Source organism: Cololabis saira, chromosome 1 (genome assembly GCF_033807715.1).
Source record: "Cololabis saira isolate AMF1-May2022 chromosome 1, fColSai1.1, whole genome shotgun sequence".
In the NCBI taxonomy this organism is placed as follows: domain Eukaryota; kingdom Metazoa; phylum Chordata; class Actinopteri; order Beloniformes; family Belonidae; genus Cololabis; species Cololabis saira.
In genome coordinates, this window is record NC_084587.1 from 15,288,643 (window position 1) to 15,315,746 (window position 27,104).

At 41.2% G+C, this 27,104-nt stretch overlaps 1 protein-coding gene across 16 annotated transcripts in view; it reads left to right on the top strand.

Annotated features, from left to right (window-relative positions):
• The first annotated feature begins 10,049 nt into the window (after positions 1-10,049).
• The window catches only part of slit2 (slit homolog 2 (Drosophila)), a 139,819-nt gene continuing 122,764 nt past the window's right edge, over positions 10,050-27,104 (top strand). For 13 of the 16 annotated variants that reach the window (XM_061708201.1, XM_061708758.1, XM_061708360.1 and 10 more), the window contains exons 1-4: positions 10,051-11,095; positions 12,049-12,120; positions 14,253-14,324; positions 24,812-24,883. In XM_061708201.1, the coding sequence (XP_061564185.1) occupies positions 10,884-11,095; positions 12,049-12,120; positions 14,253-14,324; positions 24,812-24,883 (428 nt within the window). In that variant the 5' untranslated portion in view covers positions 10,051-10,883. Of the gene's footprint in view, positions 11,096-12,048; positions 12,121-14,252; positions 14,325-24,811; positions 24,884-27,104 lie in introns of all 16 variants that reach the window. The other 3 variants (XM_061707987.1, XM_061709173.1, XM_061709096.1) reach the window with 3 other exon arrangements.

Genomic DNA, 27,104 nt, shown 5'->3' on the forward strand with positions numbered 1-27,104 from the left:
GCCGCAGTCAGAGGAGCTGCGCTTAAACAAACAAACACCATGAGGGATAATTGTGCAAAAGGATTAGATTGGCTGAGAGTCTGTTGTTGCGCCACAAAGCAAAGTATTCAAAACTATCATGTCTGGTTGGATCCATTCTTCTGTCATCGTTTAACACAAATATTCAGACAAACTCACCTGCTTTTGAATGTACAGGTTGACCTCTTGGTATATTTGACAGTTTCAATAGAGGGAGTAAAAAAGAGACGTTTATAATCCGTAACAACAATAGATTTAAAGTCACAGGGTGCAAAGAGAAAGATAAATAATGCAAAAAGGCAGTTAAAAATATCCCTCTGAACAAATTTGCTAGCGGAGGTGAAGAAGATTGTTTTAAATAGAGACATGTGCAAAGGTTAGCACCCCCTATGTTTAATCAATCCTGTGTTTTTGTATGTGTGTCCTAAAACACAGTAAAAACCATCTGATTGAACTTGGTTTCAGTATCTGGCCAATGCAATCACAGCGGAGCAACAACGTGTAGCATTTTCCCACTAAGCTATTGTTTATTTAAACAAAACAAAGCCAGAAAAAAAAAGAAAAGAAACAGCAGGCAGCACTAAGTACTCCCATGATTTTGTAGCTTGCAGATCTCCTTTTAGCAGCAAAACCTTTAAGTCGCCATTTCCCTGTATGATTTTAACAGCCTCACTTAGTTTGCGGAGGAAGTTTGATCCATTGCTTCAGCTAATTGATGCTTTGGGAAGTACATCTTCCAACTCCCAAAAACTCTAACATAACACAACCTTTTCATTGTAATTTAAGTCTGACATGTGTCACTGAGAGAGCCGTTCACATTTGCAGGGTACTGTGACATCACAGACCCAGATCAGAGAAGAATTATCCAGCTCTCTTTTTTTATTGAAATCAAAAACATTTTAGATGAAAAACCGTAACATCGTTTTAAAACATTTACACCGCGTCTGCTGTGAGAGCACCTATACATGGCTGAAAAACGAAACATCATACTGCGTCTTCTTTAGAGATAATCCCGCAATTTCCAGAGATTCATTTTTATTTACTTTATTTTATTTTTTAAAGTTAGTTCAGCGTAGCTATTTATTGTGTTAGAAAAAATACAAAAGTGGGAAAACTACCACTTGTTCTGTTTCTGTACTGTGGTTCATGTTGTGTTCAGGTTCAAGGTAACTTCTTCTCAGCATTTGCTAAAAACTGATAAACTGGTTGGATCTCTATTGTTGGAATATGAAGAGTGTGTCCCTGTTGAACCATTTTAAACAAGACATAAAGCCTCTGATGCACGTAGAAAAGTAAAAAATGTGCAGTCAGCCGCTTTCAGGTAACTTTCTTCTCTACTAAGAAACACGACTGGAGACTCTTCAACGAAACCCACGTCACTCGAAATAAACAGGCTTTGTCCTCAAGCACACACCATTATCACTTATGATCTGAACACCGTCTCTAGCCATATTCTTTGACTCTTCTGCCTGAACTTAATTTACTGTCTTTTAAAAAACAGAAAGCACCATTTCACATAGTTAGGAAAAAAATGGCCAGAAGTCCCAGGAACTTGAAAAAAGTTATACAATCTTTGTGAACAGGCACAGGAATCCAGACAATAGATCATTCTAAAGGTTAAACAACGAGAAACACAAAATATGAGCATCTGATGTAAAAGCAATGAGTATTAATATAAATTGCTGTGCACATCCCCATCTCCATCCTAAAGTGTAACCTCTAAACCCTCCCAGATTTAACTGAGAACACAGCTGCACTTCTTGAGTGCACGCACAAAATCATGGCAACACGTTACTTGGAAACAATGTGCAATATATAGAACACGAAAAATATAAATAAATCATTCGTGCAGATTAAAGTGAAGATACAAACAACTTTATAAATGAGTAATTAGGTGCCGTCACGGAAGTCGTTCGCACATCTGTGCTGCATTATGAAATTTTCTTGACATGTTTCAGAAGAACTGTGAGAACACGTTTGCTCCACACGTCTTAGTGAAACCCAGCCAGTAATAATGAATCAGTTAATAATCCATTCTCAGTCCAAGGTATCAGACACGATTGGACTCCGACAGCCAATGGAACTTTTAAAGCAAGTTACAAAGTTCTGTTAAAGTGGGTGGTGCTGGTGCTCAATAGCTGAGATCCATAAAGTGAGTTCCAGACAACTTTGAAGCAGCTATTGAAGCCTTGAATTAAGACTTCACTCGCTATTTCATTCTCTGTTTGGTTAGTTTTAGGCGGAAAAGCATCCTGGTTAGGTTAAGGCCCTGAAACTAAACAGCTTCAGTATAAATACACATTGGAATGACAGCAAGTAAAACAGTACAAATTGCAAAGATGATCCCAGTTTAGATATTTCTTATCGTCTTAGCAGCACCATGTAAAGGCAACAACTGCTGTGCTTCACGTTTCTCCATAAACCTGTCGCTGGGTCCCAGAACCAAGCAGAGGCATGTCTCTGCAGGGAAATAACCAAGATTTGAGCCTATTGAATAAATAAAATAAAATAAACAATGAGTCGTTGCTGCTGGCGTCTTTCCTTCTGCAAAAAGATTCTAAAAAGTTCGATTTCACATCCCATGTTACACATGGTCACATCAGAAGATGGTGTGAGGTGGCTCTTAAGTATCCTTTTTAGGTACCAGATTACCTCACTCGGAAGCCTGACCATGCCGGGTTTTATCTTTGAATCAGGGAAATTGGAAAGCTTAAAAGGGCATTAGTGACATTAAAACAACCTCTGGACCATTGCTAGATGGGGAGGGACGTAAACCTTCTTTATTGACTGAAAGGGTAAGACTCAAAGCGTTTGTGAGAACAGAACAGGCATTAGCTGCAAAATGGCCATTAATGTTACCCCAGAGGTCAATCTCACTACTTGAGAATAAACTTCTATTTTGGGCCTCTAACAAGTCTCAGTGTCTTTCCACTTACATGATAGTGTGGAAACAGGTCCTACAGATGAACCGAGGTAATTATTAACTCAAATGGTGATCAAAAGGTCTATAAAGAGGGCTGTCCGTTACAGGAAGTCCATTTATTCACTGCTACATGGTCATAAATCTGTAAAGGTCAACCTCCAATATGTTCAAACTCCCAAAAGACACAACAGGAGTTATCTCTTTATGTCCTCTACGTCAACTGTAATTACATCAGTAATTATATATCAATAAAAAATAGGCTTAGAAGCAAATTAAATAGTAATTAATTCTGTCCACCATCATGACTTTACATTAGGTACCATTTGTTTGCTTGAAGCAGCCTCAGAAAAAATGCAGAAAATATGGTGATGTTGTTGTTTTGTCTGGTCAGATACAGACTCTGACATTTATGAACTTCTGGACTACAGTATGCTGCTGATGTTGTTAAGTGATTGTAATGGAGAATTGTTGCATCTACACTGATTTTGGAGGTCAGTCGATGTGCTGATTGCCAGAGGTGGGTAGTAACGAGTTACATTTACTTGAGTAAGTTTTGGGAAATTTTGTACTTTTAGGAGTAGTTTTGAATCACTATACTTTTTACTTTTACTTGAGTAGATTTGTGAAGAAGAAACTGTTACTCTTACTCCGCTACATTAGGCTACGTTGAGCTCATGACTTTTCTTTTATCCCCTCCGCGTACGCGTCAATCTCATGACATCACTGAGTGATTCTTTGGGAAGAATTTTTGTTTTTGCATGTTTTGTCACATATACACAGACTCAAACACACACACAGAGTTTCTATGAGTTCATGGGCTTGTTCTAGTTCTGCCTGGTTAAAAAAGAAAAGTACAAAGGCTTGGAATTTTGTGCTACTTGTGCTTAATTTTTTTTTTCTATTATTGTATTTATTTTATTATTTATTAAAGTACTTGAATTTACTTTAAGATTATTTTAATTTACGCTATTTTTTTATTAATTTAATTTATTTTATTGATTTAATTTGCCTGAAGATGATAATTTTGTACTTTTGTCTGTTTGAATGGTTGTGTTAAAAAAATAAATCAGACGTTACTCAGTACTTGAGTAGTTATTTCACCAAGTACTTTTTTACTTTTACTCAAGTAATTATTTGGATGACTACTTTTTACTTCTACTTGAGTCATATTATTCTGAAGTAACAGTACTTTTACTTGAGTACAATTTTTGGCTACTAGCTCTGCTGATTGCCCGGTGAGGGTGCGTCCAAACTTTTAGGTCACTTATGTTCATTTATTTCACAGGTTTTCATAATCAATCACCTTTCACTCACTCAAACCACGGTAAACATAAACCTAACGCATGAAACCAGACACACCTTTCTCAAGATGAGGAAGAATTTCCAACATACCAGTCAACTGATGAGCTGCTATTCACCTCATCCTCACCTAGCCGAGCCTCAGCGACGGGGCGTGTGGGAGCAACAACACCCTCCCAGTTCCATCACAACAAAGGTAACCAGCCTCTCTCACACCTCAGGGCCTCGGAGCGGTGTCAGTACACTTGGTGGATGGATCTCATCAGTACGAAACTGGCAGCCAGGAGTAAAAGGAATTTAAGACCGAGAAAGGTTTTGTTTTTTTAATGTCGCTGTTGGTATGTTTTGGTGTGGCCCTGCAAGTTCATCCCTCTCCCTTTGGCCTGTCTGTGTGTTTGTGTGTGTCTCACTGCAGCTGTGCAACCAGCAACTGCACTACCAGTACCAGTCTCAATGCAAACATTATTTGCTTTTTTAATTATGAGATTATGAGTCAACACCCGCCTGCAAATAAATGAACCTGAGTGAAAGAGACATCCATGTCTGAATTGATCAATTTGGCTAATTAATACATGAATGTAATAAACTATTTGGAATTGAGTCTCTGTGTCTGTCCGTCTGCTGCATTGTGTGATCTTGTGGGTCTGCATAGATGAATTTTAGCCAGATGTATGTGTGTGTGAGCCGGAGTTACGTCTGCCACCTTGCTACTGGACAGCTGCTACTGAGACACACACAATCACGTCCCCCACACTCTTTACAACATGGCCATAAACCAAAGATAACACAAACGGCTCTTAAATCAACAGGCCAGGTTGAGCAGCACCAACATCCCAGCCTGCAGATTCAATTCTCATTAGCAGATCTCTAGGCCTTCCAGCTGCTTCAATCATTTAAACAGGATTTTTCACAGTCTCAAGATTTTACCCTCATAGTAACTGAACTCATCCATTTGATGTTCACAAACATGATCTTGATTTTTTTCTAGGAATGTTTTTAGCTGGAAACCATACATGAGGATTTATTGTTGACACTTTACTCAACACGTGTATTTTCATTGAGTTGACGTAAAATCAAATTTCCGCCCATTTTTTTTATTTCTTTAATAAATTCAACAATTCAGTCTGGCTGTGTTTGATTAGTTTTGGTTTTAAAATTTGACATTTTTAACATTTCAAAACATTAACATGTGTTTTGGTGATGCATTGTGGGCAAATATGAGACGGGGGGATTCAGGCTTTCCAAGCTCTTCTTCTGATAAATGCTAATCGAGTTTGTCAGGTTGCGCCTCTTCACTGAAAATACTATCCAGCTTTCTCACATCAGGGAATACGAGAGCTTTGTTCTTGGTGGGCTTGTGGCATTTTCACATGATAAGAAGGGCAATGGCTTATGGGATTATTTCATTTATATACAAATATTGGATAAGAACGTGATTTCCTCTACAAGATTCTGCTCATGAATCAAGTACCATTTTGACCTGAAGATGGAAGATTAAAGTCTAGGGGCTGTACAGTCATTGGAGATATCAACTGCAAATGTTGGTACAAACATTTTGATATGCCTGTAGATATCTGGAAACCTTTCTAATGGTTGTAGAGGCACGTTAGCAACCCTGTTAATAATTACCCTAATCACCAAAATGAGAACACTTTAATAACAGCCACGAATCTTCTAAATTTATTGAGAAATTTTAGTCAGAACTGAAGCAACATTGTGATTCACAGAGCAACCGCATTAATTTACCTTCAGATATTTTAAGGATTAGCTGTGTCATCCACTTTTATCCAACTGCTGAAAGACCTGTGACTAAGCGTAAGAGGTTAGCTGAGACACTTGTTTAAGTGTCAGTGTATATAAACATTTTGGTTGCATTTACACTGCAAGTTTGTTTTTCTGATCACTGCTTAATGAAAGGATGTACAAGACATAAGCGTGTGTATATCATATACATCATTTTCCCTCTTTTCACCATGTAATCAGTGCAGACATACAAACTCTCTCTCATAGGAAGAAGAACCCCATATTCCTCCCACCCTTCCCTGTGGCGACTCCCTGTGAACCTCCCACACTATAAAATTTAAAAGGAAAAAACATTAACAACGGCCACTCTGCACCCTCTATTTAACTAACTGATGGGCAGCCTCCCATGGCTGCAGCGTCTTACGACTTGCCCCGTGTACACAAACCACAGACCACTCCAGCAAGACAGTTGCAAGAACAGAGTTGGCTCGATGCAGCCAGTCGACCAGTGTGGCGGTTCCCACCTGAGGGCCAGAATCGTCTTATGAGACTGGCCCACAAAATGCATCTATATTGCAGGGACAAATTCATGATTTAGCAAAAGCAAGGCTGGAGAGACTGGAATCCTGATTTTAAGTACATCACCCAATGTGAGTGCTATTTCCATCCAGAATCAAGCCACCCCAGGATACTCCTAACAAACATAAATGAACCCCAAGCATTATTAGGGACGAGTGTTGCAAATTAGCATTCGCTATAAACACTATGATACAGGCATCAGATAGCCATTTATGTCTGTCTATGTTTTCTGTATCTGTCCCTTCCAAATAAACAAATGAAATGAAATGAAATTAAGTGGGCATAGATTACAGTTGCGAGATGTCCCTCATCGTCCTTCTCTATCTGACAGAATTATACCTTGAATATGTTTCATAGAGATAGGCGATGTGGAGGGAAAAATATTGAGGCCAAGATATGTAAACCACTGGTATATGGAAGGGCAATGGGATTTGACCGGCAGCTGAATTTAAATGCATAAGTGTTGATTTTGTCCAGTTGATTTTATAGCCTGAGAGCAAACTAAATGAATCAAAAGAGGACAACAAGTAAGTGACTGGGGAACCTGAAAGTGTGACATAGTGCCATAAAGCAATCGCAGTTGTTGTGAGAGACGACTAGGATGGAACTCCAAAGATACTTTAGGTGTTTCCTACTGGAAAAACAAAACAAAACAAAACTCATTTAGTTGGTTTAATGTGTGTAAATTAATTTGTTTTGAGGATAAAAACAAATCCTACGACATAAATTAATACATTTCAAAGTGAAGATGGGATTTGAATGAGCAAGTTATAGAATAATTGTATAGGAATTAAGTCAAAGGTGATGAAATGTCCTCTGAAATGATTGAAATGTAATTTTGTGAGTATGTTTGTGTGTAAGGAGCAGCCATGTTAGATCAGGTTGTGTCTGAACACGTCATGCACCCCAAGGCACTGTGGTATTGCAGAAGATTAGTGGTCATCCTTCTCCATTAGATTCTTCCTCTTCTTTCAGTTCTGCTCCCACTCTTCCTCGCCTACTCTTCCATCCATCACATTTCCAATGTCTTGATTTTGCCTTCTTTAAGTTCAAATACCCTCTTCACAAAATTAAAAAAAAACATAGAGAATGCACAGCAATAATAGTGTCTGTCTTTTTGAAGAAAAAAAACGACATTTCAAGACGAACAAAAAAGAACAGAAAGATTTGAACAAGCGTCACTGCAGATTTGTCATCTTTTGGAGATTTGTGCATCCGTGATCCCTAATGAGGAGTTATGAGTATTCCCGTAATGTTTGGCGAATCCAGAACAGTAACTCGAGTAAGGAATGGATTTTAGTGGCAAGCCTTCCCCCATCAAGTTGAGTCACATTATTCATAAAACACATTTCAAAACTGTTAAATGCAAGGCTAGGAATCAAATGGGGAAAACAGGCACTGCTGATATGAAACACATATGATAAACACATATAATTTAACTTTGCCTTTTAAATTGCAGGGACGCCCCAATAAGAATGTAGGAGGGAGGCTGTTCAACAGAACGAACAGCCAGCCAGAAACGTTATAATATCTGAGGAGTGAAATCGAAACTGACAGCACCATTGAACGCAATCTAGTGCAACTGGAAAGTTTTCATCCCTTTGAATTGTCTTAAAATGGGTTCAGTTTTTTTATTTTCTCTCATCAGTACACAATACAACATGAAAGCAATTCAAAAACAGGTTTGTGCGCACAAACCATCAAACTTGTTTTTTTTTATTCATGGTTTTTAATTGAAGCACCCAGTAGTTTGGTTTTCAAGTCTTCTTGGGAATGGTCGTACAAACTAGCAACACCTTTCCAATGGAATTTTTCAATCGTAACCAGGTAGGATTTGATCTTAATATCATTTGGATATGTATATGGTGTATTCTTGAAATGTCAAACTTGAGATCCTGAGCAGGAGCTCGCTATAAGGTTTTCCCACCAAGCTGCTCCTTTTTCCTCATTCATCATTCATCATTCCGTGTCTCCACTAATCTCACGGTTCCTATCATAGAAAAACATCCCCACAGAATGATGCTACCATCATCCCGTTTGTCTCCATTAATCAGCACCTGTTTTCTTAGACATCCACAGTAAAGAATTGTGACAATAGTTAGATCAGAGGATTTTCTTTGTCATGATCGGAAAGTCATTCATGCGCCTTTTGGCAAACCCTGACTGGCCGTCATGTGTCTTTTATTGAGTAATAGCTTCTGTCTGGCCACTCTACCATAGAGGCCTGATAGGTGGAGTGCTGCACAGATGGTTGTCATTCAGCAAAGTTCTTCCATCTCCACAAAGGAACTCTGGATCTCATTCATAGTGAGGGTTGTCGGTCACGTGTCCGACCACGGCTGGGCTGTCAGATCAAGGAGCACTGCTTGATGGAGATTGTTAGAGTGATGGAGGCTATTGTGGTTTTATGCATTCTACATGCAGAAATGTTCTTGTCTCTTTCCCCAGATGTGTTTCTTATCACACTCCCGTTTCAAACTCATACAGACTTCTGTCAGCCTCGTAGCTTGATTTTCACTTTGACATGCATTAATATTTCTGAGGCCTGACTGAAATATGTGTCTTTTTCCTCAAAGACGTCATATTTGATGTATTGAACAAGGAGCTCTGTTGATATAATTAGGGTGCACCAGAGCTCTGTTATGAGTGCTGTAATAAAAGCTGAAGCAAAATACTCCTCATACATGATGTTTCTGCATCATGAAAAAAGAGGGTCTTTCTTCAGGACTGTATATTTTCAAATATGATCATGTAAAATTCCTATCCTTAAAAGAATGCTGTATGTGTATGAATAATATGCACATTTTGTCTTGTGAGCCAGCTTTTACACTTGTTTTTCTTAACAGCTGATAAGCAGCTTTTTATAATCAAAAGGGAAAAACTAGAATGTGGAAAGTGGTTTTTTTCCAGTCTAAACAAAGAAAAAAACAAAAAGAAACTAAACAAAATATGATTTAATGCTGTATTTTGTTGCATCAAATAGGTATTAAAATCAATAAAGGATAAGAAAGAGTTTCAAAGTTTGATGTGGGAGCTGGAGAGTCTGTATATGGTTTATTAGTGATCATAATTCATATTTTACGAGACACTGTATCATCATGTGTATCCTTTATTTGTTCAAAGTTAGTTCCATTTAAAAGCCTGAAGGCAGAGCGGATTTTCTTTCTGTCTTTTGTCCAAAATTAGATTTCCCCAAGAAGCTCCGTCGTGCTCCGTGAGGCATCAGGTGACCGGGGCACTGCAGTGAGAATGAGAGTCCCTGCAGGTCAAACTGTTGCTGTTTGACCAACGACCGGTTGGAAACCTGTTAATACCTTGAGGGAATACGCAGTGCATGCCTGCCCATGCGCGCGCGCATGTGTGTGTGTGCGTGCGTGCGTGTGTGTGTGTGTGTGTGTGTGTGTGTGAAAAGGTAGAGCGAGAGAGGGAGAGAGTTGCCTTAAGAGACGCAGTTGCAGACGTGCCCGCTCCCGTCTGCCTCCTCTCCGTCCCTCTCAGTCTGGAGCGCAGCGCTTTGACGCACCACGCACAGTTGGATTGTTGTATTGCGCGCATATCTCTCACGGGCTTTTTCGCCACTCCAGTCCACATTGGCTGCACCCTCGCCACTGACTTACCAATTTGGTATCCCGTACTATCGGAATCAGTATCTCTCCGCCAGGGTGACCTCTGCAGAGTTTTTTGGGGGAACCAAAGCGCTGCCGCTGCTTCGGACGCGTGTTGTGAATTAATAACCAACACAACCTTACCTGGAGTGTCTGCGTATATCCATATATATATAGGCTATATACACACACACACACAAAGTGGGTGTGCTTGCGAGCTGTTTTGGATCGCATCAAGGATAAAAGGTTTTGATTTTTTTTGTTTTTGTTTGCTTTTTTTACTGGCCGGATCCACGTACACGCATTGACACCCGCAGACACGGCACACACCGGGGAGACCTGGGAACCGCATGCCGGGGACATGTGGAAGTTTGCGCTGTAGCGCAGCCACAGAGCCGGACCACCGTCTTGTTCATTTCCATCTCAGTGGGACCAAACAATCAGTTCACAGACTTTTCACACTTCACCCCCTGTAAGGCGACCCAAATGTAAATTCACAGCAATAATTTGGAAAAAAAAGACGCATCTGGAAAAGGGAGTACGACGGAAAAAAAAGGAGGACTGCATCTCGTTGCGTGTGAGTTTGGTGAGCTTCTTCGGAGGATTCAGAGGCTTTTACATATATATTTATCTAAACAATTTTTTTTAACGCCGTTGTAGCTATTTTTCTTAGATTTTTTTTGCGGGTGTCATATTGGCCCACACGTGCCGCAGTGATGGTGGGAGCTCCGCGCCCCGATGGCCCCGCTGGCCGCTCTCCGGCGTCGCTGCCCTGGCTGCTGGTCGTTGCGCTGGCGGCGCTGCTGCCCGCCGGGGCGCACGGCCAGCCGTGCCCGGCTCAGTGCTCCTGCACCGGGACCACCGTGGATTGTCACGGCCAAGGACTGCGCAGCGTGCCCAGGAACATCCCCCGAAACGCGGAGAGACTGTGAGTAGCGTGCGGGTGGAGGGGGGGGGACCGGACTTTTAACAGCCTATTTCCCAGCAAATTTGGTGACAGGCAGAGTGCGAGGCAAATGATTGATTTAAGCCTGAATTATGGTTCCGCGTTAAATCGACGGCGTAGGGTATGCGTCGCTGCAGTACCCTACGGCGTAGGCTCTGCGTTGGTGTAACGCGGAACCATAAATCATCCTTAACGTGTGTGTGTTTGTCAGTCCTTTTGGAAGTCTGAACTGTTATTTAAAGAGTTTGAAAAAAATGTTTGATCTCACTTTTCCAAAATGTCGTAAATTAGTTATAGTCTATTGCTACCAGCTGCAGGAGAATAACACCAGCAGATACTAACATTTAGTTGTCTGATTCATGTTTAGAGAGTCTTTAAAAAAGCCTAGGAGCTTCTTTTGCTTTAGGTACCACATGTAAATACGACAGAGGTTTCCGAACTAATATGGCAAAAATGTATTTCAGGTTGAGCAAATGAACATACATCCACCTGATTGATCGTTGAAATCCTCTCGTAATGTTTAATTCTTATTGTAAATGTCAGGACACGCCAGTGCTGGTCGCAAATGTGAAGGGGGGGTGGGTTCTGTGGTCATGCTGGTGGTTTAGCACTGTTGTATTACCACAGCCTCCGTCGACCACATCAGTTTGTATGGAGACCAGCAAGTTAATCAAAAACGGATTTGGGCAAGTGGGCTTCGACTTAAACAGACCTTATTTTATTAGGCAAAGACCCCATGAAACTAACATTTGCCCAGCATAATGCTGCAGCCGCAGCTTGTCTTACTTTCTCTGACAATCAAGTTACAAAAGGAAGAAGGAGTAGAAAAAAAAAATACGTATTTAGCAGATCAGAACAAGCATTGCCCCTGTCTTACTGAAGTATTATTTCTATTTTAGCCCACTGACACCCTCTTTAATCATGTCTCTGTCTAGGGACCTGAATGCAAACAACCTCACTAAAATCACCAAGGCGGATTTTGCAGGACTGAGGCATCTGCGAGTGTTGTAAGTACAATTCATCTGGTTTATTTTATTCCCTCTCACTCTTCACAGATGTCAAAAAAAAAAAAAAAAAAGAAGAAAAATAATATCCTCACGCACAGTTCTGACATGAAGCCCCATGCATTTTCTAGCAACTTTCCCTCCCCTCCAAAACAGCAGACCACAAAACAAAAAATGTTTTAACTGTTTCTGATCATCAAGTGTATAGCAGCAGCACGATGCAGCCCCAGAGCTGATGCCGCATGCAGCACCGCATCCACTGGTGGGCAGCGGCGTGGCACCTGTTAATGCCGTCGTGTTAATCTGCCAGTGGAAGTGTCAGGCGGGGCTTATTTTAACCACCGGGCCCCGGAGCCCCATGTGCAGGAGTGATTAACGCGCTGGCGAGGAAATGGAGGGCAAGAAGGAAAAGAGATAGCGGTCATTAGGTGTAACCGCGGAGGGAGGAATGCAGCTGCTGGAAGGGAAGGGTGGAGAGGAAGGAAAGGGAAGAAGAGAGTCAAGTAAGAACAGGTTTCTTACCTGAGATTAATCCTGCACCTCCACTGGTGGGACAGCCTGCTCATTTTCTCAGTGCGTGCATGCGCGCGTGCCAGTGCTTTATTTAGTGGCTAAAAGTAAATGGAAATGAATACACATTGTTGGAATTCCTTTGGAGATTATATCTTTAATTAGGTGTGTGTCCATATGTGCGTGTTTATGCACATATGTGTGTGTGCAAGAGCGCTCAGGTCTGTGGTCGCTGCTTTCAATGTTTCCTGTGACTCTAGGTTCACCTGCCTGCACACTGACAATACCAGCTTCAGTGGGATACGTTTTCAAACATAATTACTCCAAACAGACACTATTGTACAAGAATTTGATGAGTTTCTTCTTTTTATTGTTTTTCATGGGGTCACAAATCTTGTCTTTGAAAGGACACAAAGGCAACCAAACAAAGTGGAAACAAAGACATGTCTTATGTCTTAGTCATCTTAAGACAACAGAGACATGTCAGTGCCTCATATGTGACATAAGGATGCTGTTAAAACTTGTGAAAGTGACAAATGACCAAAAATAACATACAAAAGTCATACATCAATTTACAAATGGCAAACTGAGACATTTTTTGGTCAAAACATTGCCAAAAAATCCAAATGATTCCAATTACATACTAATGAAATGCATACAATGGCCAATGAGACTGAAGTAACTATCAAAACTTTCAAAAAATGCTTACTGTGACTAAAAAACAAAACAAAAACAAGCATGTGCTCAAAATAGTAAAATGAAAAGGGAAATGACACAAAGACAAAAACAAAAAGATGCAAAATGGGGGGGTGAGAGATCAAACAAGAGATGCAAAATAACCTCAAAGAGGCAAAAGAAAAAACAAAAGCCAACAACCAGACACGCAAAACAGCCACTAAGATTGGTGAAATGACCACGGTGTAATGCAAAAATGTACCAAGTATCTATGAGATAATTGAGACACAAGAACCACAAATTAAAGCAGCGTAATTCGTGGTTGTTTCGATTCTATCGGTCCCTGTGTCTAGATCTGAATATGGGATGAGTGGAGGTCTTTCACAAGTTGGTGCCCAGGGGCTCGTGGTTTGATAATACACCCATGCACACAGTATATAATTATGTGTTTTGTTACTTGACTTGTTCAGCACAGTGATGGTGGTGCAGCTTAGCTCGTGTAAGTGAATGAGTGGTCACAGCGATGTGGTCGGATAGAGTAAATTGGATGATAGATGAGTCGCTGTCACACTGATGGGCCACTTTTCAAGTCAATTCTGGGGCAGCATCAGTCAACTACTGATTGTCTTTTCGCTCACTCTGTTTCAACCTTCTGTCATTTTCTATCTGCAATGTTGTTTGATTTATTTTTTCACAGCCACTTCCACTCCTCTTCCTCCCACCCTCCCTCCCTTCACTCACCAACGTCAATCTCTTTTGCCTCCTCTCCTTGTCGTCCTTTTTTCTTACTTATCTTCAGCCCAGTCCCCCCATCTTTCCTCTTCTCCTCAGCCTATCATAGTTTCACTAACTCTCACGCTCTAGGACTCCGTCCATCACTCTCATTGTCCTTGTCTTCTTTTTTCCAGTCTAGTTCTCATAGCCTCACACGCTCAATATTTCTCTCGCAGGCAGTTAATGGAGAACAAAATCACCACAATTGAAAGAGGAGCCTTCCAGGACTTGAAAGAGCTGGAAAGATTGTAAGTAAATCTTTTGTGTCTGCAAATGCTTGGTCGCTGTATAGCTAATCACTGTTTTCATCAATGTATATTGTACTGAACTCATTCAGATCTGAGATAACCCTCTATTTATGGGAAATGCAATATCCATATGTTGCATCAGGTCTTAATGGGTTAAATTGATGCTTGCTTTCAGACAAATGAATGCATCTGCCATCCTTCATTTTCACATATACAGTAGTTACATGCAGCTTGTAGTTTTACGGGGCCCTCAGCTGTTGGTAGTGTCTCCATTACCAGGAATGGCCCTGCAATGAGAATTTTCAGGAACTCCCAAGGGGATGATGCAATTTCCCTCCTTCGGTATACCCAACCATGCTCCCAGAAAACCGCTGAGAAGGATTTGGACTTGACTCAGAGCAGATTGGGTTTGTGATTGGCTTGAGATGATTTTGTTCAGCCCACCTGATTTTACTTCCCTTCTTTTATTTATTTATAGTTGGCAAATAGCAAATGTAGCAAGTGTATAACTGCTGCCAAATGGGATGGCGTGTTAGTTTGTGAAGTCAGTGGATCCTACCAGGCCTGACACAGGCCCACAACTGATAATACCAAGGAGGAGGGCTGTCCCGTTAGCTCCCGAGGAGGAAAACCTTCAATGGAAACCTGCCTTTTCTTTATGTCTACAGTATGTTTGTTTTATTTGGTCTGTTTAACATGTTAAAAATGAGATCTCCATGTACATGGTACATTGGGGCACATGCTATTTTAGAGCTGGAGCCTGAGAATAGGCTTGAGTTTAAGGGGTTTTAAAGGTCTCAAAACACCACAGGTAATCACAAAGATGTATATTTATAGGGAATTAGCCTGTATTGTAGATTTTGAGTATGCTAGATTGGTCTAGCGGGCCAGTATGATGGTGAGATTGTGACTGTCTCAAAGTTTTCCTCTTAAACGACGCTGTCGGTAAGAAGCAGCCACTGCAAACAAGGTACTGAATACATTACAGCTGAAGTTTGTTTCAGCACTAGAATCATTGATGGTTAGAAATTGACCCCAAGACTACTATGGCATTCTTACGTTTCTAGTCTGTGTGTTTAAGAAAGAGCAAGAAAAAAGGGGGAATGTGAGCCCCTGACTGGGGATGCGCCTTTTGTGTGACTGTCAACTTTGCTTGATGTCTGAGCGGCAACTTCGTTGCCAGTGTGTTCGGAGGACTGAGGCAAAACTGATGATAAAACTGAAGGCTAATTGATGTGTAGTCTGTGGTAGGGATGTATTATTACTTATTCAGATGGGTGTTTCCACTGTTTTCACCAATAACAATGCCATCATTTAGTACAGGCATCACTAGTTTTAGGGAGTTGTAGTTTATAAAATGCATATGTGTATGCATAAGTATGTGTTTGAGTTATGTGGCCAATGATACACTGGAATGCGGAGGAGGCTTAGTGACAAGCTTTTAATTAAAGTCACATAAAAATCCTCTCTCCTTGCTTCAGCTTTTTGAAAAACAAAATGCCTGCATGTGCAGAGAGATCAAAGGTGTAACTACAAGCAAATATTTACAGTTATAAAGTATAAAAAGGACCCAAAGGGTTTATTTTGTCTTTTTGACAGATTATTTTGGTTAAAGAGTCATGGGGATGAAAATTTTGAATCTCCTTGTGTCTGTCCTATCACGCCTGCCGTTTCCCTGCTCGGTGCTGCACTATAGCTGCTCTTTGTTGACAGAGACGGAGACTCTGCGGACCGCTATAGGGAATCTGCTGGTGTTTCTCATGCAAGCAGCACTGAGCTTCACCCTGAGGAATTATTGCCCAGAACTGTAGACAAAAAGGACAAAATCGAACTGCGTATTGTCAGGATTTGTCTGTGAACGTTGACAGTTATCAGACATTATACAGTACAAAGACATGGCTAAAGCTGGTAAATGCCTTCTTTCATGAATAAATCTGAGCAAAACATGTTTTGGGACATGTGTGCACATGCAATGTAGCCTGCTCAGTAAACAGCATCGCCGATGCTCCGTCTCTCTTTGACGGTAATACACACCTGTGACTAATTCAATGACACCAACATAGTCGTCTTATTTTGCTGGCCTTGTGAGTATGTCCGACTACAATTCGGGGTTTTCCAGCGTGGCATGTTCAGAAATACAAAGATGGAGTCAGTCATCAATGCCCCCCCGCCCCCCACTCCCAAGTTGCCAGACAAAGGCACGTCTCTGGAGTCCGGAGTCGGGGGGCTCATTTCAAAGGCCTCGATCTTATTGGGGGCTGGATGGAGCCTGCTGGGCACAACTGCCCGGAGGAGAGGGCCTTAAGCTGGGCTGACGGATCTGCAGTGACTGCCCCCCACAGGGGTAGAAAATGTTTCCTCTTCTCATCCTCTTTTTCAACCGTCCCTGCAGGGCCAGGCAGGGCTGGGTCAGGTGTGGGCCAGTAGCCTTAAGGAAGAAGGGTTTGGTGGTGGAAGGAGGTGTGGGAGAGATGGGCATGTCACAACACACACATGCACATACACGAGCACATTCATGTGTATGCATACACTCATGCATGCGCATTCCCTTATGCAAGGCTGCTCCGTCAGTACTGGTTTTATCCTGATTTTTGCGACCCCCCCACCCCCCCCTCACCAAACCCACTTAGGCCTACTGCCTGTCCATCATTCATTGTTTAACATCCCTTTACATTTTTGCTCCTTCGTGACCCATGTGGTTCAGTCTGTCTATTGTCATGTGTGTATAGGAATGTAATACATTCTTCGCTCTCTCTCTGTGGGTGCAGCATAGGAAAGAGAAGAGTTACTGATCCTCTTATCCTGCGTTCACAATTGACTGGTCTATAGCACCCATCTAATTCAAAGTCTGTGAGAGTGAAGGAGATAACAGCCACAAACATGCAGAGAAAACAAAAAAGCAATTACAAGCAGTGAGACAAGTATGCCAGAGAACAGCAGTCAGGTGAAGACTGAGATAACTAACCTGTAACTGAGTAATCACATTATGAAAGATTACTCTGAGAGTAGCAATCATTATTAAACTGATTACTGGTTGCAACATGTATCTATTACAAACTAAATAATTAAGCATCACACCAAGTGATTGTGTCTTAATAAGTGGACAATAAGAAAATGAATGTGTTTGGTGAACTTGTGGGAAAAGTCCTGGATTAGTGCCGTATGATTAGCTCTAAAGTCTGCAAGAGATAACATTGTTCTTGCTGATCATTCAGAGCAAACTTTCAATTTTTTATTTTCTTTCTCTTTTTTGTAACTGAGCAGCAGAGCTTGAAATTATCTGCACAGAGAAGATACAAAGACATTTTCTCTACGGCAGTTTTGTCAAAGAAAGATTTGTACGAGTGTTTGCTGAAGCCCCCATTCGTCATATTTGCTGGTAAACACCAGTTCACATAACATTCAGACAAAGAGGTCTTCAGGGCACCAATGCTGCTAGATTTTTATTTTTATTCTATTCTATTTTTACAGAATTAATGCATTTTCTGTGTTTCGAGGCAAAAATTGTGTCTTTTAGTAGCTTTATCATAACAGATGATATTAGAGTCTGCATCTTAGATTTTTCAGCACAGACAACCTGTTACTGCACAGTAGGGTGACAATTGATGTTTAAGCTGGTTTGTTATTCTATTACCAGCCAGAAACTATAAGTCTGTCACACGACACGTGTTCCCTGTGGACGTGTTTCTTACTTTTATGTTTGTGGATATTTGAGTTTGCATGCAAAACGCTGTGGCGCACTATGCATGCCTGACAGAATGAGTGTGTTTACTGTGTGGTTTGTGGCCTTCCAGCATCTGTTTACGACTGCAGGGATTATCACCACACTGCACTGTGGCATTAACTCGTAGGAGTCACTTTGACACCTCAGACTACTGCTACTCTGTCTTCATTCACATTTAGTCAGACTTTGACAAACGAGAAATGACCGTGGAGCTGTTTTTGTGGTATTTGCATTCACACACCCACAAACAATGATACATTCTCTCAGGTCTTGAAACAAGAAGGTTCAACTAGGGACGATTGCAACAACTAGCATAGGCTATAAACTTTTAAGTATTTTTCCTGTTATGAATAAACATCGAATGAAGTAAATTGAAATTCACATTTTAGCAAATCATCTAATCTTAGAGGACTCAGATGGGGAAAGCATTGCTTCACTAACATTGTGTATGATGGAGGTGGGGTGCTGTTGACCTCGATTGGGAATGTCAATGGATGGTGGAAGGAATATTTTGGGGATCTTCTCAATTCAAACCATCACATCCTCCCTAGTAGAGACTGAGTGCTGGGATAGGCTTGCCCTTTACCGGAGCTGAGGTCACAAAGGTAGTTAAAAAGCCCTGCAGTGCCAGGGTTCTGGGGGTGGATGACATCTATCCTGAGTTTTTCAAGGCCCTGGATGTTATAGGGGTGTTTTGTTTGTTTGCAACATTGCAACATGTGGCAGTCGCTCTGGTTTGGTTTGGAGTGGTGGTTCCCCTTTTTAAGAAGGGGGAAGTTACAGGGGAATCCCACTCCTCAGCCTCCCTGGTAAAGTCGGTGCAGGGATGTTATTAAAGACAGTCCGATTGTCGAACCTCAGATTAAGGGAGACAATGTGGGCTCTGCTCTGATCATTGGACCAGTTCTATAGTCTTCTTTGGGTTCTGGAGGGATCAGGGGAGTTTGACTAACCAGTTCACATGTGTTTTGTTGACTTGGAGAAGACATTCGACTGTGCCACTCTGGGTACTTTGCAGAGGTGTGAAAAGTATTCACATTCATTACTCAGGTAGAAGTATAGATACTAGAGTTTAAAAATACTCCTGTAGAAGTTGAAGTATCAACTCAAGTTTTTTACTCAAGTAAAAGTATAAAAGTACTGGTTTCAAAACTACTTAAAGTATAAAAGTAAAAGTAATGTAAGGGGGAAAAAAGCCATTAAGGACAAAAGCCATTGAAAATGAATGCATCTTAGTATAATGCAAATATATTAAAGAACCATATATGTGTACTATTGAGCATTAACATGTGTTTCAGAGAGCAGGAGATATGATGACTAGTTGCCTATAAGTATTGTAATGGTGCAAAAAGTCAAACTTCAGAGGCATGTTATCATTTATCCTAATGCTTATTGGAATGTACTTCCAAGTTTAGTTGCAGGAACCAAATTCCACCACAACCAAATTCACTCTATCCGGATGGAGCAATTTAACTGGATAGTTTTTTTTTAAAGGCCGAAATGAAATAGAGTAACGAGGCTGTTTTTAAAATGTAAGGAGTAAAAAGTACAGATAATTGCGTGAAAATGTAAGGAGTAAAAGTAAAAAGTCGTCTGAAAAATTATTACTCCAGTGAAGTATAGATAACCAAAATTTCTACTTAAGTAAGGTAACAAAGTATTTGTACTTTGTTACTTGACACCTCTGGTACTTTGTGGGGGATCCTCCAAGAGTCTGGGGTAACTGGGTACATTTATTCAGGCTATTTAGTTTGTATACAAAAGGAGCAAGACTCTGGTTCACATGAGTGGTAATGGGATTTCTTCCAGGTGAGTTGGACTTTGTCAGCCTGCAACTTTGTCACTGATTCCAGATAACAAAAGGTGCATCCAAGGCAGATAAGTGGTCCAGTTTGGTGGCCAAACGATCCGATGTCTGTTTTTTTGCAGATGATGTGGTCATGTTAGTTTAATTGAGCTGATCTTTACCTCTCTCTAGAGCAGCCGAGTGTGAAACGGCTGATATTGAGAATCAGCACTTCCAATTCTGACACCATGGTTTCCAGTTGGAAAGGGTGGAATGCCCTCTCCGAGTTGGAAGTGAAGTGTTACCTCAAGTGGAGGAGTAAGTATCATGGGGTCTTGTTCATGATTGAGGGAAGAATGGAGCAAGAGGTTGAGAGGCAGACGGAACTGGCGTCTGCAGAAATGCAAACTCTGGACTGATATGTTGAGGTGAAGGGAGAGGTGGGCCAAAAGGCAAGGCTTTCTGTTTACTGGCCAGCTATGTTTCCCAGCCTCACCTACAGTCATGAACTGTGGGAATTAACGAAAAAAATACAAGATCCCGCTGATACAGTCAAAATGATATTCAGTTCAATTCAGTTTTAGTTTTACAGTGTCTGTTACAATACAAGTTGTCTCCCGGCGCCTTCGAGAGACCCTGAGCATGACCCCATGCATGAAATAAACAATTGCAGGTAAAAACTCCCCTAGTGGGAGACAAACCTTAAGCCAAAGGAAAAAAATCCCCCTTTAAGAGAGAAGAAACCTTGAGCAGGACCTGGCTCCAAAGGGGGGACCCTCCTGCTGAAGGCCAGCTGGGAAAGGCAGATAGGAAATAGAGGACAAAGAACAGAGAGGCTCAGATACACTGTCAGTGGTAAATAAGACAATATATATTATTCTTATTTTCTTCCAGCGTGTGGCTGGACTCTCCCTTAGAGATGGGGTGAAGAAATTCCAGGTAGAGTTACTGCTCCTCCACATCAATAGGAGCCTCTTGGGGTGGTTTGGTTATCTGGTGAGGATGTCCCCTGGAAGCCTCCTTGGTGAAGTATTTTGGGCATGTCCAACCATGAGGAGGCCCTGGGGCAGAGCCAGGACATGCTGGAGAGATTACATCTCTCGGCTGACCTGGGAACGCTTTGGTGTTCCCTCAGAAGAGCAGGTGAAGGTGGCCGGGGAGAGAGAGGTCTGGGCCTTTCTGCTTAGGCTACGGCCCCCATGACCCGATTTAAGATAAGTGGAAGTTCATGGATGGATAGATAATTGAGGAGTCATCTTGAAGCATACTGGTTGCTAATCAGTTAATTTTTACTGGATTGAATCTAGAAGTTTGAATAATTTACAAACTTTGGGTTCAATTTCTGAACTGAATATAACTCATTTGATTATAGACAACGATTACTGAACTGAACAATGATATTTCACAAAAGTAATTTGTACTTTTTTTTAACTAGTACAGTATGTCAGCTGGTTGGGCAGGATCACGCGAATCCTAAGTCTTTATCGCTTCGATACGTAAATGTGCACCAATGCGATTGGTTTGGTACGTTGTGTTCTTGTGGAAATGGCTGTGAATGGGAGTCATATCAGATCCATTTCATGAGAAAAGTTTCCTGAGGTGAAAGGGTATAGCTGGTCAGTCAAGCATGTTTACAGCAATAGCTTAAATTATTTTAATTCATCTTAAAATAACAGCTGAACTAAAGTATTGTCATGGTTTTTAAGTAACTTAACCTCCATATACCTTGCATTAATTTACATTACTCTGTGACAAGTAGGGGGTACACAATATCTGATAGTGTGTTCAAATAATGACAAATGCCATTCGAACATGAGTTGTTACAACTGTTGATGAAAGTAGCTCTTTTATTTTATGTGTAGTGTACATACTTTGGCTGATAACACATTTATTTCATTGATTTTATGTCTGTAACAGTGAAGTTGCTTAATGGGCTTTTCAGCTCTTAGTTAGGATTAAACCTAAACGTTGACATTTTGTTAGATACATCTGGCATCTATAGTACTCCATCATGTCCATGCTACTCCAGCAAAGTCATCCCTCAAACGGAAACGTTTGGATGCGCTGCAGACCCCGTTTCAGTTTGTGAACATATCTGTTGGGGTATGATGTTGATGTACACAAAACTTCAAGCATTTTGGAAACAGCAATGAAGTTGCATCCGTGCACTATCATGAGTAGGTCTTCTGAGTTACTTCCCCAATTTACCAGGCTTAAAAAATACCATAGCCCTATTCCTACAGCCAGTTTGTTCTGCCACTGTAGCACCCTTCTGTCCGAAGGCTTAGCCAACTGACTAAAAAAATGTGGCGGAGAAAGAAATATACCACAAGGTTTTCGACCACAGTTGTTGGGGAATCAGAGACTGATTGGATCGGCTGTGTGACAAACGTCGTCATTTAACTTGGGGGCGTTAGCCACTCAGCGAAGCCTGTTCCCGTGCTTCACAACATGAGGCAACCTCCACCTGAACCTGGGGCACCGTCTCCCTCCTTCAGGTGCAATAGCAGCAAGAAATACCAGCAGTGACAGGGAAACTGACCACAATGTCTGAGCCAGTGACCACAGACATTAGTGGCTTGCTGTTGACTGTGGACCAGAAAATAGAGGAATGAGAACATCATCACATTGCAGAATGCTGTAATAATAGTAATTTCATAGTGATTTAGTAATTAATTATTTAATTAAATAATACTACATAATACCTACATGTGCAGCACAGTCCAGTTCAGTTCATTATGAGAGTAGTATGCAACAAAATGTTTTTCTTGTGCTCAATGAGTATGGGCAGATGTGTGACGTGCAGTATTGGTGTGATGTGGACAGGGATTTTGTCCGACAAAGAGATCCCATCCACACTAGTAGGAATGTGGACCAGGTCCTTTTTAAAACAGCATTTTAAAACTAAGAAAGACTAATGTTGACATAGCCAATGGTGAATGTATGTTGATTATCAGAAATGGCCTTTACAATACCGTAATGGATTAACCCTGGTAAAAAAAAAACAATAATTTGAACAACAGTTGTAAACATAATCCTCGAATAGCTTAAAAGGAAACAAATAGAAATGGAGAGACTGTGAAAACAGGATTTATTCAACTGCTATTCACCAAAAAGGTAACCTTGTTTTGAGATGCATCGGGTATGAACGTGTATATGCAGCTTTTGTGATCAGGGTTGTTTTTTATATTCATTTTGCGTTGAGAAGATAAAAAAAAGCAAAATATTAGAAGAAGAAGAAATAACTGTTTAACTCAATAATTTATTGTCTCCATGACACATGCACAGTGAAGCCAAGAAAAAAACATATTGTACACGAGCAGCCAAATATGTAAAACATATAAATTATCTCTGTCATGTTGCTTTGATTTTTGTCCCACAACATGCCGGAGAGGTTATAATCATATTTTATCGAATCAATAAAGTGAATTTAGATAGATAGACTCCCTTGTGGTGCTGTCTTGCAGACTGGATTTGATCTCTGTGTCTTTAATTCATTTTCTGAGTCTCCAAGTCTGACAGCATTGTCAGACTACAACTATTTTAAGAGGATGAGCTCATACCACCTCCCTGGCATCGTCACTCCAGCACCAGTCCGCACACACCCTCCCAGGGGGATGTCTAGCCCACTAACGGGCGCTCACGGCTGGGCAGGAGCAGCAGGGGGAGTGGGCCTCTCTGTGGGACCGTGTGGGGCTCTTAGCTGTCAGAGCCCGTGTTAACGGAAGAGGAGTGAATAATTTAGAAACATCATTTCTGTGCGCCGTTAAATATTTAAGGAGCCTCTGATGTAACTGTGGAATATGACTGTGAGTGCATGCGCGCGAGCGTGTTCGTATATCTGTGCACTCCTGGGTGGAAGATGGATGCGGAGTGGGTGATGTTATTTAAGGAGAGCTCGCAGTGGCTTCTAGAGAAGCAGGAAGAGGTGAAAGGAAGGGGTTATGAGAGAAAAAAAAATCAATGACAGAACAAGAGGGAAGTTTTTGAGGCCTTGAATTAAAGTTGGGATTTTGTTGGAGTGAATTCTGGGATATTTCAGACCTAACATAGGAATGTGTATGTAAATCGTGCAAACTCCAGGTTGCTAGTCAGGACTGCACTTTCCTTATAGTTTGAAGTTTCTCCTGAAGTCCTTTTCTTTGCCCGCTCTTCATTCCTGTCCGGTAGCAGCCAGCACAGCATCCGTCGCCGGGCCCGTCATTGTGTGTGTTTGTGTGTGTGTGTGTCAGGGTTAAACTGTTTCAGCAGCCTGTCTCTCATTGTGCCATTCTGTTGCCTCGCTCTCCTCTAACTCACATCAAGACACAATCACACACACTAACATGCACTGGCACACAAACCTCTTCACTCCACTCAACCGGGGTTAAATGATCGCACCCAGATTATTAAACTCACCCGAGTTTTCTCAAGTCCCCCGTGTGTGTGTGTATTTGTGTGTATGTGTGTGTATGATGATGAGTTGTTGTGGGTTCTTCCCCTGTGAGGGCCTTGTTTACTCAGTGGGGTCCTTTTCACACATTCGGTAGCCCAGCCAGACTGCCTGTTTGTTTTTCCCACATCGTCTCCTCTCCTCTGTCTTTGTGGAAAAAAAAAAGTCCCTCACTTCCCCCTTCATCCGAACCCCTTCCCTTCCCTTCCTCCCCCCCTCCCATTCCCGTCATCTTACACAGGTTTCGCTGTTTGTCTGGCAGCAATATTGTACCCCTTAAACTATGGGTAGCTGAAAAAGTGTTCTTCTGCGTATCCATCCATGAATATGTGTGTGTGCGTTTGAGAAACTCTCTCCATCATTCTCCTTTTATCGCTCCAAAATACCTCTGAACTGCATTTAAATTTCATTGAAATAATAAAATGGAATATTATGTTTGGGAAACACATATCTCAATTTAAAAGGCTAGTCATGTGCACGTATTCTCGCTTCACCCGCACTGTTTGAAAGGAGCGAGGAAGCTAATTTATGTTGTGTTTTCACAGGCGCCTGAATCGGAATAATCTGGCCGTGTTTCCCGAGCTACTTTTCCTGGGAACAACAAAGCTTTACAGACTGTAAGTCATGTTTTTCATTCATCGGTTTCCCACCAATCACAGAGCTGATCAGTGCTGAAATATCGTAATGTTTCTCATATGTTTGTTCTAACAAAGCTTGAATGTTGGTGAGTAATGGCTTTTTTTTTTTTTTTTTTTTGGTTCTGTTTTGTTCTTGTTTTTTCTTGTTGCTTCATCACAAGCTGCTCAATTTCACTATGACTCAAACTGACATGCAGACAAATCTTAAAGAGGCTATTTAAAGAAAAAACTTAAGTTTTTTTGTTTGTGACATGGTCTCAGTGTATCACTTGAAAGAAGGTGGTAGAAGAGTGAGAGGCACATTTTCCTTAGCCCTCTCCATAGAAGCCAGTTCAGTAGCTAATGGAGATTAGCACTCCAACAGCTGCTGCCCACTGGGAGAGGTGTGTGTGTGAATGTGTGTGTGTGTGTGTGTGTGTGTGTGTGTGCGTGTGTGTATGTGTGTGTAAGCGAGGATGGAGACAGGAAAGTGAGCATGGCAGACCAGGGGAGGCGTAAGCGGAGAAATGTCGAAACTCCCTTCTCCTCTTGTGTTCCCCTTTGTGTTTCACAGCATAGTTTCAGTTGGAGAACATACATTTTTCCAGTTTGCATTCAACCCAACAAACCGCTGTTTGTTGTCGTTGAGCACCTTCCACTCCGGACCCAGCCGTCTGCGCTGTAAACTGAGCCCTGGATTCCCAGTACTGCAGGGCTGGGCCTGCAACGCTGCTGAAACTGTGGGAACTAACTTCCCGTCACGGTCATTTGTGGTCACAAGGAATAATTATGGCGGCATATATTTATACGTGTGGCTGAATATATTTATCTTAAACTATACTGAAAATCTCAGATGATTCACAGAGTGTGTGAAAGTTGTTTATGTTCTGCGGTTGCTCCGATGGCTGGCTGGGCTTGACCTGTCGTGTCCGAGGGTGCATGTCTGCATGTGCGTCTGTGTCTCTGCGAGTGTGCCTTTCTCAAGGCCGAGAGTTGGCATTTTGCTCAGCGTGTGGGCCGAGGTAAAAATACAACGCAGATATATTGCTCTGCTCGGCCTGTCACTGCCCTCATGTTAGCTGACCTGCTATTAATCAAATTGTAAAATTTAATTAAAAATGTTGAAGTAAAGTAAACTGTGAGGAGAAAAAAAATTATATATTTTATATATTTAAATAAACACCAAATGACAATAAAAGAACAATACTGGTGCAGAAGCTCATATTTGCACATCATTCAGCATGAAACCACAGAGGCTGGACCATTAATCTTTAGCGCTGTTTGGTTAATAACAAGCCCTATGTGTGTCTCTTTTTTTTTCTATTGTATTTCCATTTTCAGAAATAACAAAAAGAAATCCCTGAGAACCTTTTAAAGTTGAATCTCGTTGGGTTTTGTATTGAGGGATGAAGCCGGTATGTGCCAACTTGACTGGTTTGGCTTTTCGCAACTGTCAGCTTTAAAGGAACACTTGCTCAACATGCTATTATGAAAATGATGTTTTCACTTTTCCAGGGCTTGAAAAGTGTGTCCATTTATGAGTGTTTACTCTGTGTGTTTAACTTTTATACAGCTCAGTGGCTTAAGCCTCTGAGAGTGACATTTAACTGTGAACTTCTTCTTCTTCTTCTTCTCAAATTGTGACCGTTTCATAATTACAGGCAACAGCCTGTCATGCTTTCTTGTTGTCATACTATTGCATTCTTTGGTGAAAAATGACAACTACATAACAGCTTTTAAACATAAAGACTAATAAATCAAAGGGATGACCGAAGCTTAGGTGGTACAGCGGCTTTCCGATCACAGTCTCCAGCGTGTTTTTTTGCAGATATCACTACCAGTGTACAGGTGTGAATGAAAGGTAGAACATTTGTACCATAAGTACTGTATGTGTGCCTTATAATTTGCAAGTACACTTGTGAGATTATCACACACATGAAAAGAATATGTAAATAGATGCTCAAGTGTGACATATGGGCTGGAAATACTCACTGAGATACATGATGACAGATTTGATCACTTTTGATGATACATTTGATAAATGTTAAGGTGGGTTTTGATGAGATGTCAGAAGGTCACTGTTTGACAGATTTCTACTACATTTTCTCAGCGGATGCAGCATGTGGAAAAAAAAATTGGGTATCATTCAAGTTTTTAGGATTTGTCTTTCGAAAAATCTCTGTAATTCTTCCTGAAATGTTTGAGTCTGTCAACCACACTA